At 31.3% G+C, this 15,840-nt stretch overlaps 2 protein-coding genes across 2 annotated transcripts; both read right to left on the bottom strand.

Annotated features, from left to right (window-relative positions):
• Positions 1-923: 923 nt before the first annotated feature.
• On the bottom strand, positions 924-2,320 carry LOC125835559 (uncharacterized). The gene is made up of 2 exons (XM_049514676.1): positions 1,775-2,320; positions 924-1,277 (listed from the first exon to the last, which is right to left on the bottom strand). Exons 1-2 carry the CDS (start codon positions 2,318-2,320, stop codon positions 924-926), a joined length of 900 nt encoding a protein of 299 aa, XP_049370633.1.
• Positions 2,321-8,131: 5,811 nt separating this feature from the next.
• On the bottom strand, positions 8,132-8,828 carry LOC125835510 (pectinesterase inhibitor 3). Its single transcript, XM_049514643.1, has one exon. The coding sequence runs from the start codon at positions 8,730-8,732 to the stop codon at positions 8,157-8,159; it is 576 nt and encodes a 191-aa protein (XP_049370600.1). The 5' UTR covers positions 8,733-8,828; the 3' UTR covers positions 8,132-8,156.
• Between the last annotated feature and the right edge of the window lie 7,012 nt (positions 8,829-15,840).

Raw genomic sequence — 15,840 nt, 5'->3', positions numbered from 1 at the left:
CTTCAGTAGCATCTAGTGGCCCTTCAGCGAACTCTCATGATTTCTTCCCAATCCTCAAACAATGGCCATTTCTTAGTTTTCATTTTCTTGGCTTGTGGATCAATCTAGAAAATTAAAAAATAAATAGAACAATATGATATTAATTAATTGTAAAAGGATCTAAAGAGAGGCTAGATGCTACTATATATGTGATGATAACAATTTACTTGATCACTAGTTTAAAGGCACATCAACTATGAATAATTAAAGTAACTAATAAGGAAAGTACCATATGAAATAACAAAAATATATTAATTACCTTTATAAAGTCAATCCAATGTTTTGGATCGTCAACTATTATAGTTCCATCACTATATTGAAATCTCAAACCACTTCTAGTCTTCAACAAAGCTATACTTCCATAGCATCTTTTCCAATATCTCATTTTATTTTTGATGTGTGGTTCACCTTGAAATCCACTTCTAAGATGATATTTGTGTATATAACGCTCTAACTCCATCAAGTGCCCTGGTCTAAAGGTTCCATTATCACCTCTCCAACCATTAGCACACAACTCTTTACGCCTGTCTAAAAGAGTTTGTTCTTCTTCTGAAATCCATTCCTTCGTGTTGATGGTATTGTGTTGCTTGATTTTTTTGATTTCTTATTTGATGATGTTTGACTATTCATTTTGCCTGTAAGAACTTATGCGACGGATTATCAAAAAAATCATGAAGAACCAAATATCATAAGATTCACTATAAACTAAGGCATACAACAAAAGAGACGTGAAGAGTACATAAGGGTGTGCAATTAAGGTCACAAAAAAATAGAAGTTTCTGGTAGTTAAACAATTTATACTAAGCCAATTCTAAAGAGCAAATGAAGTCCAAAAAGGTTCTATAGCTAACAAGTAGCAACATAGTTCAAAATGTAGCAATATGTCAATTGTTAAATCTTGCATTCCACATTGATTGAGCCAACTCATCCCTCCAAGTGGTCCACTCCTCCGACGATTCAACAACATCAATATTCTCGTGTTGATACTCCATTTCTTCTTCTATATCAATGTCTAAGGGATCCACTTCCATCTCTCTACGAATGAAATTATGAATCAAGCAACAAGCATTAATGATCTTGTTATGAACCTTAACCGAGTACCATGAAGAACTTCTAAGAATTCCCCAACATCCTTTCAACAAACCAAATGCCCTTTCAATTACATTACGAGCTCTAGCATGCCTCGTGTTGAAAAGTTGTTCTTTACATCGAGGCGATGGATTATCTCTGCGCCAATCCTTTAACCAATATATATAACCTCGATAAGGTGAAAGAAATCCTTTTCCATTCGTATATCCTCCGGCACATAAATAATAGTTACATATAATATAAACATATAATTTAGTTACTAGTACCATTCTTTCTATGATGTAACTTGAAAGCATATAAAAGGCCTACCCTCATGAATTTTCAAACCATTCCTTCGTACTATAGCATCTCGTAATACACGACCATCGGCAGCTGAACCTTCCCATCCAGGTAACACATAAGTAAAATTGAGATTTCTATCACAAACTCCCAAAACATTAGTTGCTATCTCTCATTTTCTTGTTTTATATCTTGGTTTGTGTTGGATTGGAACTCTAATGGGAATGTAAGTACCGTCTAGTGCACCTAAGCAACCCTTTAAGATAAATTATAGTGTTATCTCAAAATATATAATATTTTTCTAAAACTGTTAAAACTGCATGTTTTGTATATAAGTTAAAAGAAGCTAAACGACAATTTCACCTACCTCAAACCATTTCCATCGATCTTCAATCTCATCCTCAAGTACCGCTTTAGGATTAACAAGTAGCAATGGAGTTAGTTTGAGAATAACACTCAAGCATTCATTGAAAGCCTGACTTACGCTCCATCCCGATCTAATATAATCAACCTTGATGGATCTATTTTTCTCATAATGAGCCAAGATATTTAAAAACATTGCTAACTTTTCGCTGCTTGACATACTTTTACTATCAGTCAGACCTCCAATATCCTTAGTTAAGAGAACTAAAGTGTGAAAGGCATTTCTATCCATTCTCAACTTATCGATACATACACCACCATTATCATTTATGATATAGTGTAAGTGAGAAATGATTTTCGGAACTTGAACACTCATACGATACCTAACCTCACGTCTGTTTCGACATCGTTTTCTTAGAGAATGACCATGACTAGCCATGAAAAGACAAATAAGGAGAACAAGAACTTGCTGAAACAATATCTCCACAAGAATAATATATTCAATACCTGATAATGGTTGAAGATCCATAATAACACCTATATTTGCCATAACAATAAGAATGAATACATATAAAGCTTTTAAATAAGTATCTATGTGCATAAATTCCTAATTTTCGACCATATAAAGAGTGACACAGATGAGCTCAAAGCATATTAAAAAAATAAGCTAAACCTAAATTTCATCATCAAATCTATTAACTTTGGACGACTAACTTTTTCACAACTATTTGCTAAATTAAAATTAACAAAACACTTTGATTGCATTCCAAAATGGTTGGCAAATTCTAAATCGTTGATTTTGATAGAGAAATAATTATACTTAAATTGTGAAAGAGAGGTTGAAAAATATAGATTTTAATGAAAGATAAGAATACTAACCTTGTAAAGATGAGCAAACAATGTTTGATTGAGCAAAAGGAAGAAGAAACCTACTCTTGAATTTCCATTGACAAAGTACAGAGAAGATGAAAGGTTTCTAAAACAAGTACTATGGAAAATGTTTTTTTAAACGACTTTGAGGGTACTTTTGTAATTATATAATCTAATGCAAGTGTTAAAATGCTATGTATTACTAATACCTAGAATTTCTTGGTATTAGTAATACACAATATAATGTATAACTAATGCTTGCATTAGTTATACATGACATAAAAAAGTGTACCAAACAAGGTATTACTAATACACACACCTAATGTATGCATTATTTTTTCTAATATACTCTACCAAACGACCCCTACAATATGATATTTTGTACAGTCTTGTGTCTTTATTTTTTGTGGTAAATGAAACAACTCCAACCCACTTCACATGTCAAGACATTAATTAAACGTTTGGTCATGCAATATTATATCACGATGTAAAAATCGTGAGATGAGATTAACATTTGGATATATGATTTCACGTTGATTTCATCTCATGATTGCATATCATAAGATGCAGGGGCAGACTCACATGCACCCAATAACTTTAAAAAAAATTCGATATATATATATATATATAGATAAATAATTGATAAAACGATTATATATTTAATTGTGCACCTTATAATTAGAAGTCGCCTGGGTGAATTGGTTGAAGTCGCCCACTCGCAGTGCTGCCGCGCGGATCGATCCCCGTGGAAGTTAACATTTTTTTAACTTTAAAATCAGCCTTTTTCTTTAGAGTTAAACCTTTTTAAAAATTGCTTTTATTAAAACTCGTTTTTGTCACCTCATCTGGCCCCACCCCCTTTCTTAACTAAAAACAAATAAAAGCCCTAGCACAATTCAATACAAAATATAAGACTACTAGAAAATCTATCACACACAATTCTAAACAAAATATAAGACTGCTAGAAAATCTACAATTTACAAGTATTCTCACTACATAATTAAAGTCCAACTCCTATTATCTTTGCATAAATTGGTAAGTTCTTTTTAAGCGTTTTTTGTGTGTAAGAATTTGTTGTTGTTTCTTGTGATTTGAGATGGATAGACTATGTAAAGAGAAATGCAGGTGATTTTTTCACGAAAACTGGTTTTAAGACTTGAAATCATAGTTTGGAACGATTCAATTTACATGTTGGTGAAGTAAATAGCGTCCACAATAGGTGTTTCAACAAGATGCTAAATTTTGAGAATCAATCTCAATCCATTCAAGTTGCTTTTAACAAACAATCTAAGAAAACAAGAAGTGAGCATCAAATTCGTTTAGAGGCTTCTACTAAAGTGGCAAGGTTCCTCTTGGAATTTGGATTGTTTTTTTCGAGGTCATGATGAAAGTGAGTCTTCAAAAAATAAAGGTCTTTTTTAGTTTTTTTGGATTGGCTTGAAAAAATGCTTCCGGATATGAATAATGTTATTTTAAAACATGCTCCAAAAAATGCTATGATGACTTCTCAAAAAAATGTTAACGTTACCTTTGTGTCATTACTAGCCTTACCCTTGAGTCATTCCTAGCAGTGCCCCCCTTTCTTCAAATCTTGGGTTCACCTCTGATGAGATAAAATCTCATATTCTCCAAAAATCAAGATTTGAGATTTCTGAAATATAAAAATTGATCCACAAATTTCTATTTTAATAAAACAACTCCACATTTATATCTATTAACCATTTATTTCATATGTAAATAAAATGGGAAAATTTTCAAAATATCAATATTTTGACATTTAATAGGTTTTCTTAGCCACACTTTCAATAATTATCTAAAATGTCAATATTTTAGTTTGTTATGTATTTGATTTATGTATTTTTTCTTTGTTTGATTTTCAAGATTACAATTATTTAGAAAGGAGGAAATCAAGGGAGATAATATTTTTTTTAATAAGGAACATATCACTTAAAATTCTCATCAGTTACAATTTCAAAAAAAAAAAAAAAACCTTTTTTCATCCGATTGGATAAACTTTCCTTTTTATTATGTTCTCAATATAATTGTATACCAATACTTTTTATATTTTATGTGCTCACTCCATTCAAATTAAAATTGATTTTTTTTACTTTCATAGTGAAAACTACAAATTGTATTACTTGTCTGCCAAATATATTTTTCTTTTATTTGTATTACAAAAATATTACTGATTGTATCTCAATATAATCTAATCATTACATATGAATATGATTTATGAAAGGATACAAGATTCTGAAAAAAAATTTAGCATACATGGTGGAAATAATACAATCTGTTGAGGAAGGTTATAATATTCTAAAAAAATAAATACAAATTGACTATGAAAGAAATAAGGATACAAGATTCTGGAAAACAAATAGCATACATAGTGAAAATAATACAATCTGTTGAGGAAGGATACAATATTCTATTTATTTTACAAATTGATTGTTAAAAAGTAGGATACATCTATGCTTAAGAAATACAAATTCATTTGACATACCTATTTGAATGACTACAAACTAAAAAATAAATACAATGTTCTTAATAAAAATACAAATGATGAGTAAAAGAAAAATAATTGACAAACAAAAATTAATATGGATACTATTCTGGTATGAATACAATTTTGCAACTTTCTTCTCTGACTCTCTCTTTCTTCTTCGTCTGCTATGTTCCTTTTTTCGGGTTTTTTCACCAAACGCAAATCTGAATATGTATTCACTTGTGCATTAGTAACCCTATAAGCAAAATTCGAAATTATTAAATATGAATATATTTAAAAAATCAAACAATATATTATGTATGAATGCTAATATAGATTACTACAAATTACAATCTACTAAATCTCAATTATGTAAATAATATCACAAAAATATCGAACAATAGTGTTTAAAATACTAAAAATCCAAAATGCATAAATATTTGATGAGTATGTTATCAAACTCACATAAAAATCGAAAAAAATTACGAAAAATTCGTAATACATACAATCCAAAATTCAACATAATTTGTGATTTTGAAAACAAAATCTCATGAAATCTTGCAAAATAAATGATGACTTCGAAAATACATTTATCAATTGAGAGATTTCTAATTAATTGATAGATCTGAACAAATTGGTATGAACTTGAATAATTAGTTCTTCTTCAACAATGAGAGAGAGAATAATGGTAAAAATTTGATGAAAGAGAAAAAAAATGAAAGAAACGTGAATGATGGGGACAATGGTGAAAACTAAAAAGTTGATGAAAGAGAAAAAAAATTGAAAACATGAAAGATGGAAAATAAATTTAATGGTATTAAAGTCTAGGAAGAAGTGTAAATGAGTAGTGGATGTATTTCATGTTGAACTGTTTTGAGAAATAAAAGGAAAGACAAGTAATAATATTTGAATACAAATTATTTTTTAAAATATTGACATTTTGACATTTTAAATAATTATTTTAAAGTATAGATGTTTTTACTAATTAAGGTAGGGATTGTGACTAGTTTGCTAATTTTCCCTAAAATTTATAATCATATCATTACTTTTTAAAATTTATTATTCTTACCAACATAAAATTTATATTACTTTAAATCAATTCTTACTTTATCATTTATATTCACCAAATTTGTTATTTTTTATCAAATTTATTTATCAACCAAATTTATTACTACTACTTTAATATTTGATTAAAAAAATAATTTTTCATCGCTATATTGAGTGATCGAGACTGACCACAATAACGCTAATTAAAAAATATTTTTATTAGCTGCCAACAACTTTAACATTTATTTCACAATTGACAACCATAAAATATGTACTATATAGCCACTTTATCATTACTCGCACCAACCTTATATGGTACATTCTTTCACCTATATATCAATACTCCTATTATTTTTTACGAGTAAGTGAATTCCTTTAATTGGTGTGCCTAAATCTAAAACATCAATTATTTTGGACAAGACAAAGTTATACTCTATTTGTATAAATTTATATTACACTTTTTATTTTTTGATATTTAAATTTAATAAGTTTTTATCAACATTATAAAATAGTGTTTTTAATCGTTTTAACACAAGAAAAATACAATTTTATAGTAATTTTTATATAATTTTAGAATATGTAATTTTTATAATATAATATTGATTTTGTCTAATTTAACTTCAAATTTTAGTCAAATTTATTTTTTGGCCCCAAGAATACTTGGGAAGTGGTATTTGGTCATATAACTTGACATTTGTCAAGTATTCCAAGTTTTCAAATACTAGAAAAAACTAGTATTTGGGAATTTTAAAAAATTTAAAAATTACTCCAAACTTTATATTTTATAAAAAATACTCATTATTTATTAATTCCAAATAATATTTGTTATTACCTCCTTCGGAAAAGTTTGAGTTCTAATTTGAGTGATAAATTGAGAGAAATGAACAATTTGTGTTTAATGAGTTATAATTATAACTGAATCAGTGACAAGTTTGAATATATGATTAATTTATTGTCTTGCCTATATTGTTATGTTGTTATTGTTGATTGTCATTAATTATATTATAAGGTTATTTTTTAACGGAACATATTCATTATAAAATGATAATATAAATTTATGAGTATTTTAAATAATTTTTAGAACTTATGGATATAAATCATATTTTTTGAAATAGTCAAATTTATTTGAAAAAATTTGAGGCCAAACAAATGGTGAAATCTCACCAAAAACTTGACCTAAATATGAATTGCTAAGAATATTTGAGAACTTCGGTCTTCGGCAAAACGCTATCTAAAAAGTGCACGTAAATTAAGAGAAAGGAAGTAGGTACTCATGTATTATTTGACGAATTTAAGTTTTTTTTTTTACATGTGGTGGAATATGAACTAATCTGACGACGAGAGGGAGTTGCTCGGATGGTAAGCACCCCTCACTTCCAACTTTGGGTTGAAATTCAAGGCTCTCTTTTCTAACTTCTTCGTCTAATTTTCTGGTATAATTGTATAAACATCTAAATTATTTACACCGACACCGTATCTGTGCTATATCCATAAAATGGCCCCTAATTTTCCTCATCAATTAAATCTCACCTGCCCATCCCATCTTAGAACATGTTGAAAATTGGGACAAAATCCAATTCGTTTAATAGGAAGAAGTTATTTCAAGACTAATTATTTCGGAATAAGTTATTTCACACTTATCTTAATACTGCCTAATACTTCCAATCAAGTCAAAATAAAATAATTTTGCATTTTATCCCTGAAAGTATTATAGTTTATACTTGGCACCAAACAACTCGAAGCTAAAAATGTCAAACAAACAGTATTATTGAGCTACGGGCAAGAATGAGATAAGTTTGTCGCGTAAAATCAAATAAGAACAAGGCCAAACTGGAATTTAGACAATTCTTGCCTTAGGATTGCACCATTAATAACACTGGTTTAACTTATAAAATAGTAGTACATAGTTAACACAGAAAAAGAAGAAGCATTTGTGGAAGGGTGATTGTTTCTCCTGGTAATTAATGTTAATTAACCGAATTAATGATCAAGGATGAGGAATTTTGTTTCGAGAATCATCAAGTCGATTGATAAGGTAAAGTGCATTACTAGTAACTCTAGCAACATTTGTAATCTTTCGTTTCACATCAGACCTGATTTTGCCATCAATTTCCTTGAATCCATCAAGACATGTATCTTCATTTGTCAAAGCAGCACTGACCCACGTCTCCAAATTGCTCATTTGCCACTTGAATGCATTTCCCCTGCGTAGATGTTTGAATTCTGACAAACTCTTCCTCAGCTCCTCCATCGAGTCTCCCATTTGTTCGATACAATCACTCAATGCTCCTTTCTCTCTTTTGCTGTCTACTTTCACCTGAGACAGGAACCCAGACGCTTTGTGTGCTCGGGAAAGGGTGATTTTCACCGCGGCTTGAGCTAAATCTTGTGGGGTGTTAATAGCAGAGCCAGAGTAGGAAGAGAGTGTTCTGATGCAAATTGTCGGATAGCTGGCGTGCACGCAAGATGAGCGGACAATGTCACTAACAGAAGAAGAAGATGTGGTTATAATTGATGAAATTAGATGGAGGAGAAAAAGAGGAAGAAGTAGTGTTTTCATCATTTTCTTAGCTTAATTACTAGAAGGATTTGATTTTCTTGTGATGGATTTAGTGAATGTATGTGTTATAGGCTGTTGGTAGGGGGCAATGAGAAGAGATGTATTGTATTGTATTATGAGGGGACAAAAAACAGAGAGGGGGCAAGAACTAGCTGTGATTTCTTTAATTTTAGGGGTTGGTGAATTGATGAGCATGCATTGATATGCCTTCAAATTTTGGAGGAAAATGTTAGCTTGGCTTGTTTCCCATCCTCATTTTAGTCCTACACGTCTTTAAAGATATTTATTTAAAGTGGGCAACTTTCATGAAATTATCACGTGAGATTCCACTCTTAATTAGACAATTATGGGAACACATTTACGTTTGAGGTATCACATAGTTGGGACCTTGACAGATAATGTCATAAAATCAGTAAGAAGTGAATGCACGCACCGCCCCTCAAAGTGTGAAGTGTGACCCATGGATGAAACTACTTTTTCCTAAATTAGAAGTTTCAAATTCTAGCTGTGGTATGAAAAAATCTATGATAAAGGGTGTTACCTCCTAAATGGGGCACTATCTAACGTGAATCTAGAATAGTCGAACTCTAACAAGAAAAGAAAAAAACAAAGGGTACCAGGAAAGCAGTAAATTACTGTTCTCTCTTTTATCTATCCAGCAGTGGCAGGTTGGCACTTGTCTATTATATATCTCTTAGGTGTACCTGCCAATTGGGAAAAAATGGGACAATGGAAAGAAAATAGGACAGCAATTATTTATCACGTAGGGTCCAAGTGTTAAGTTTATTTATTATTTTATATTTTAAGACGAACAATATTTAGTTAGATTTTGACTATTTAACCCCACAACTCACAAGGTGCAATGTTTGACATGGCTGCCAGGTGTCAATTGATCACAAGGGCGACAAGTTTTTTTTGCAAAAATCAATACTCTCTTTTTAACATAAACACACACACATATAGTGCTATTTAATTTGTAATGATATGCTTCTGGTATTTAAGCTATTTATATTTTGTTATACTTAGCATTGATTGTATAAATATTTCTTTCACATCATTAGTTCATACATCTTAGACCCTTGGTAATATCCATGGCATTACATATCTATATATATATTGATGAAGGGTATGTGTTTACCCTTGAAACGATATAGTTGAATTTGTACGCGTGGTGTAAAAACACATGAGTTGAATTGGCCACATAATTAGAACAGTTGTTGAACTCTGACCATGCACCCAGGTTTGTCAGATAGGTGGTTTGTGGCGCGAGGCCCATCGCAGGGAAGAGGGTCCACAACGCGGGGTCTATCTCGAACTCCTACTTCCTTGTTCGTGCATCACAAGTTCATCGCATAAAATTTTGGTTTCAAAATCTCGAGAAAAAGGTGCGGTCGCGAGGCAAGCACCCCTGACTCTAATTCTGCAGTCTCTTTGGCTCGATCTTGATTTGGGATACTTTACTTTGCGTTCCAATCCATCTTTTGGGTCATTTCTTGTTGTTTTTGGCCTGAAATTAATATAATCATATCTATTAACTGATTACAACAATTATACATTATACACATATATATTCATAAGTATATACTCAAAACTTAGCTAAATCATGAATAAATGATTGTAATTGAATTCGTTATACACTCCATATTTTTGAAGGATAAGATCATGACTTAGAAATGAAAAGAAAAGAAAAATCAAAATTAATGGAGATATTTCAGGAACTTGTCCGGTTATAATTAAAAAAATAAAATCATGTCACAACTGTTTTAGGGTGCAACAGTCTTTGAAAAATCAATTAGAATAGTTTGGTAGGAGGTATTAATTAGAATAGTTAAGAAAGATAATATTATATTTTTACGTTTACTCGATATCCTTGTTACTCTCTTATTCTTATTAGTTTTGGTGGATATTATTATCTTTGTTACCTATTTATTTCCCAACTATAGTTGCATGCAGTCCTATGGGATGAGAATGTGAAAGCAAATGTTAGAAAATGAAAGAAATGGTACAAAATGTGATGGTCCATTTTATGTATAATGAATATGAAATCACAAATGAAAAGTCTTTCCATTTTCACTTTATTTCCAAAAAGATTGGGCAGGACATGTGCAACAGTGCCTGAAATGGCCCCTCTTTCCGTCCCATAAATGTTCCTTTACATGAAAAAGTATTGCACCTGCCTAATGCCACCAATTTCATTTCCAGGCCAAAAATGTCAACAAGTCATTTTACGGAAAAGGGTCATATTTATCTTTATATTCTTAGAAAAATAATTATATTTATTCTTTGTCATAATTTTTTATATACATTTGCATTTATCATTCAACTTTAAACACATATTTAAGCTTGGGATGTTAACTCTCATGTTTCCACCCATATTGTATGACATGACGCCTACGTGGATATAATTTTATTTCTATTAAAATTTTCTCCCTATATAATTCTTTACCTAACTCATATATCCGACCCAACAAACTCAATTCCTAAATTAGAATTAGGCCTTATTTATTTGTACTTAATAAAGGTCTGAATCTGAATGGTTCAGACATTAGACCATTAACTGCGCTTGTTCTCTTTTACTGAAAAATCTCTTAATGTGTTTGAATGAATCAGATCTGTAACAGAGTCTTATTCCACTTCAAACTCTTTTAAAGATACTTTTATTTTTCGAAAAAAATTGTGCTCCATAAAAAAATCCAAGCATCTCTCACCCTCCAACTTAAGTTATCCAAATTATTTCCTTAACTTTTAATTTTTGTTCATGATGCTTGTTTATCAAGAATTGATAAAATTTATTGTAAAATTTTTATTTGATTAAAGTGCAAATTAACTTTATTAATATGTGTTGTTGAAACGGATTATAATGCCTTTATAAATTTATTTAAAATCTTTTAAATGTATCATGTTCATTATTTATTGTAGAAAAGAGTACACGAGTTAACACATTATGGAACATAGAGATGTTTCATTTATTTATTGAAGATTAATTTGTGTTGATTTTTTTCTTTAAAAAAACGATTACTATATATTTTTTAAATAATTATTTTTATTACTATAATTTATATATGTAATCCATGTAGTTTCATTTTATTTTTATCAAACTTAAAATATTTATTTATAATTCAAATATCTTAAGTTCCTTAACGTTTATCAAAGAATGACGTTTTTTCCTAATATTTTTTAATGTAATATTTAACTACCATTTAATTTAAACATATTCAAGTGTTCAAAAACAAATCGTCTTATTCAGTGTTCAAACCTACGGACAAGATCTTTATTATTCAAATGTGCATTCAGATTCAGATGTCTTAATTTTAATGAAAACTGGGGCCTTAGTCCGACAGTGGTTTCAGATATCGAATGGTTACGAAAATAAATGAGTAATATTTTATCACTATGAGTAATGCCTGACAGGCTTTAATTCCTTTTTTTTATATTTCATTTAGTGATAGACTTTTGCAATGGAACTATAGTAAAAATAGTCTTTGAAGATGACCAAAATTTCAAGGTTTGAGATGATGATAGTTGTAAAATGTTTTGCTCTTTCAGTTCACCAAATGAACATGCTGATTTTGACATGGCCCTAATTAATTCTCATTTGAGAATTACTGTTCAACTGATACACAACAACAACTAATGGCTGATATTAATTACATGCAGAGCACATAGCAAATAATTATGAATATATAAGCCACATCATAAATAGCTCAGCAACTCTTATTGGTGCATTACCAGATCCAAATAACAACGACTTCATCTACCATGTAACCCTCTGGGACTATTAGAGCATTATTTCTTTGGTTAATCCGTTGAAGCTTATTGTAATATAGAAGAGATGATAATTATTAGGGAAAGTTCGACCAAAATTTTTTTTATTAGGAAAAGGGTTAGTTGGATCACATAGAAGAATTATAATGGGATAAAACTTTAATAGGATAAAATATAGGAAAAATTACTTATATATACAATTTTTTTTTTAACCCTCCCGAGGAGCTCCCACCCCTTTTGCTCCCTTGGTGACTCGACCTCGCAACCTTCGGGTTGGAAGTGAGGGGTGCTTACCATCCGAGCAACTCTCTCTTGTCACTTATATACACAACTTTACTTACCTTATTCTCCATTTTTTCCTACCTTTGGAAATATTTCATAAATCCCTTATTTCTTTCAATTCTTAAAACTTTCGGATACATAAGATCCATCAGCCAAAACCCACGTTTACCATTCTCCTTTTCACTCCTCTTTTATCTCCCTAAATTCATTCCACATTCTTAGCGGTTACAATTTTCAAATTAATTTGATTTTCAGAAGAATTCTCTCTCAAGTCAATCAATTTCAAACATTTGAATAGGTATGGTTTTGTCTTCACCATTGTTGTCTTCTTCCATTTTTGTTTTCAGATTTTTTTCCTGATACATATAGGTCAGACCCCTTCATTTAGTATTGGGGCTACTCAACTAAATTCTTCTAATACTAATATGAGATCTTGGGGTCCATCTCGTCCTCCTCCAAATGTCGGTGCTGCTAGACTTGCTATGACAATGTATTGGCAAGGTTTTTATTGTGCACCCAATGGACTACCACAAATGCAACAACAATTTGATACATTATCGATATGTTGAGAAGGAGAAGGAGAATCAGATTGTTGGTTTTTTTGTTACAAAATTGTTTCTTGGAAATTGATTCAACCCATTTGCTAAAACCACCCAAAAGAAGTTTTCATCTCTTTGTTATGCTTTGAACGATTTCTTATACTCGACGATTTCGAATTGATGATTTGAAACCATGAATCGTTTGTTCAATCATCTACAATGACGGATTTGAGATTCAAGATTTCGAATTGATAGAGAAGATGAAAATTTGATTTTTGAATTTTGTGAAGTTGTTACAGATTGAAATGGATTGATATCAATCAGTTCTGCGTGATTTGTGAAAAAGAAAGTCAGTTCTGCATGATTTGTGGGAAAAATAATCAAATTTACGTTAATATTCCATATTAAGCGCAACAAATAAGTTTTATAATGTATCACAATTAATGTATCCGAATGAAACTTATGTATCCGGATGACTGATATTTTAAGGGATTTTTGTAAAATAGAAAAAAATAGGGATAAGATGTAATTTAGGGTCTTACACTATGACAATAAATCTTATAAACTGGTTTTGACGGCGACCTAGTAGAGTTTTAATGGCGGCGATTTGTTTCATGTTACCGTCCGAAGGCCAGCCACCCAGATGGCTGGGTTGGATCCTTCATCATTAAGTAATTTTCCACCATTAAATACCAAGATGGTACCCAACATTCATACAACTCCAATTACAAGTTCGTTTGCAGTTATTATCAAAGGTCATCGAATGAATGATATGATAGGCAAAGGGAAAACCATTGATCATGTAGAACCCATTCCACAGAAAAAGCCAAACCTAGTAGGGGGTATTCCTACTATCTCCTGGACTGCTAGTGAAATACAAAGAATGAATATTTTAGAGAATTTGCAACTTGCTATGGTGGGTAAATTCTCTTATGGAGCTATGAATTACGACCCTTGATTCCAAATCAATGTGGGATAACAGGGGGATGTCAGATTGGATATCTTCGTAATAAACATATTTTAATGAAATTTGATCGTATGAAGGATTATATTAAAATACTGTCTAAAACTTCTTATTACATAATTGCAAAGGATGGATTTGCATATCAAATGAGGCCATTTATATATGATGCAAATTTCAAAGCTAGTGAAGAGACGACGAAGGCTATGACTTGGATCTCTTTCCCTGATTTGTTGCCAACTTTCTTTGTGAAGGAAGTATTGTTCTCTCTTGCGTCTGTGGTTGGGAAACCCCTTCAGTTAGACCTGGCAACAATAAATAAGCCGCGTCCAAGTTGTGCAAGGGTGAAGGTCCAAATGGATCTGCTAGTTGAAAAACCTGAATTTGTGCAGATGCAGTTAGAAGATGAGAACACTTTTGAGAATAGAGTTGTTACAGTAAAAATTCAGTATGATTCATTACCAGCTTATTGAAAAAAAATATAAATTACAGGGTCATGGTGAATACGATTGCAGGATACTTCATCCGGAGTTGGTGCAACAATATGAGGACAGACAAAAAACAATACAACAAGTAGATAAGATGCATTCTTACAAAAGAGCTGTAAAGAGCAAATGGAAGCCTACTAATAGAAATTTTACAAAGAATGCTGGAGAATTAATGAATATTAAGGTTCAAGAGAGTGAGGGGACCCTCAAAAATTCTTTTGAGGTGCTTGATCAACCAATAATGAGAGAGGTGGAAAATCATAGTCATATTCTTCAAGGAGGAGTGGATGGTGTAAGGAGTGAATCTATTCATGAGCCTGTTAAAGCTAAAGGTAAAATGGAGGTTACAATAGTAGAAGGTGGGGACAGTCATGCAAGTGACAAGGGGCCTTTGGTACAAATGGAAGATGCTATGGTGATTAATGCAGGGGTGAATGATGAAGTGAATTTGGAGATAGTGAGGATGGAAAAAATATTGTTGAGTTAGCTCATCAACAGTTGCCCAACGAACAACTGGAAAGTAGCCTGGTTCATGCTTCTTTTCAAATTCCCCTACAAATTTTGGAGTCAAAAGAGGAGAGGTTTCCATCTCATTTGCAGAGGTTTATAATATTGACAAGGAAGGAGGAGGAACACAAAAATCAGGATATGAAAGTAGTTTGTTTTAAATCACAGCCTGTTCAAACCTTGCATGAGATGGTGTCACACCAAGGGGCAGTGGAGGGTCAAGAAATGGTTAACAGTAATGCAACAGAAAAGAGTGAAGAAGAAGTTTTGCAGATTGATTATAAGGCCTTTCAAGAAGCAGGGATCTCACATTCATCAGCAATAACACTTAGATGCAAAAGTTAAGGGGAAGTATTACCTACAAGATCAAATCCTAGAAGGGGGACCAGGAATGGGTCTAAATGATGATAAATAATTTGTTTTGGAATGTGAAGTCTATTAGATCTCAAAATTCATTCCATAGAATTCAGATGTTACACAGATTTCACAAGTTTTCTATCATTGCTTTGATGGACCCTTTTCAAGATAATAATAGTATACAAAGATTCAAAATGAGATTGGGCATGGAG

Source organism: Solanum verrucosum, unplaced genomic scaffold (genome assembly GCF_900185275.1).
Source record: "Solanum verrucosum unplaced genomic scaffold, falcon-dt-bn FXZP01000040.1, whole genome shotgun sequence".
Classification (NCBI taxonomy): Eukaryota; Viridiplantae; Streptophyta; class Magnoliopsida; order Solanales; family Solanaceae; genus Solanum; species Solanum verrucosum.
The sequence above is the reverse complement of the archived record's forward strand: the minus strand, read 5'-3'. Positions and strand labels throughout refer to the sequence as shown.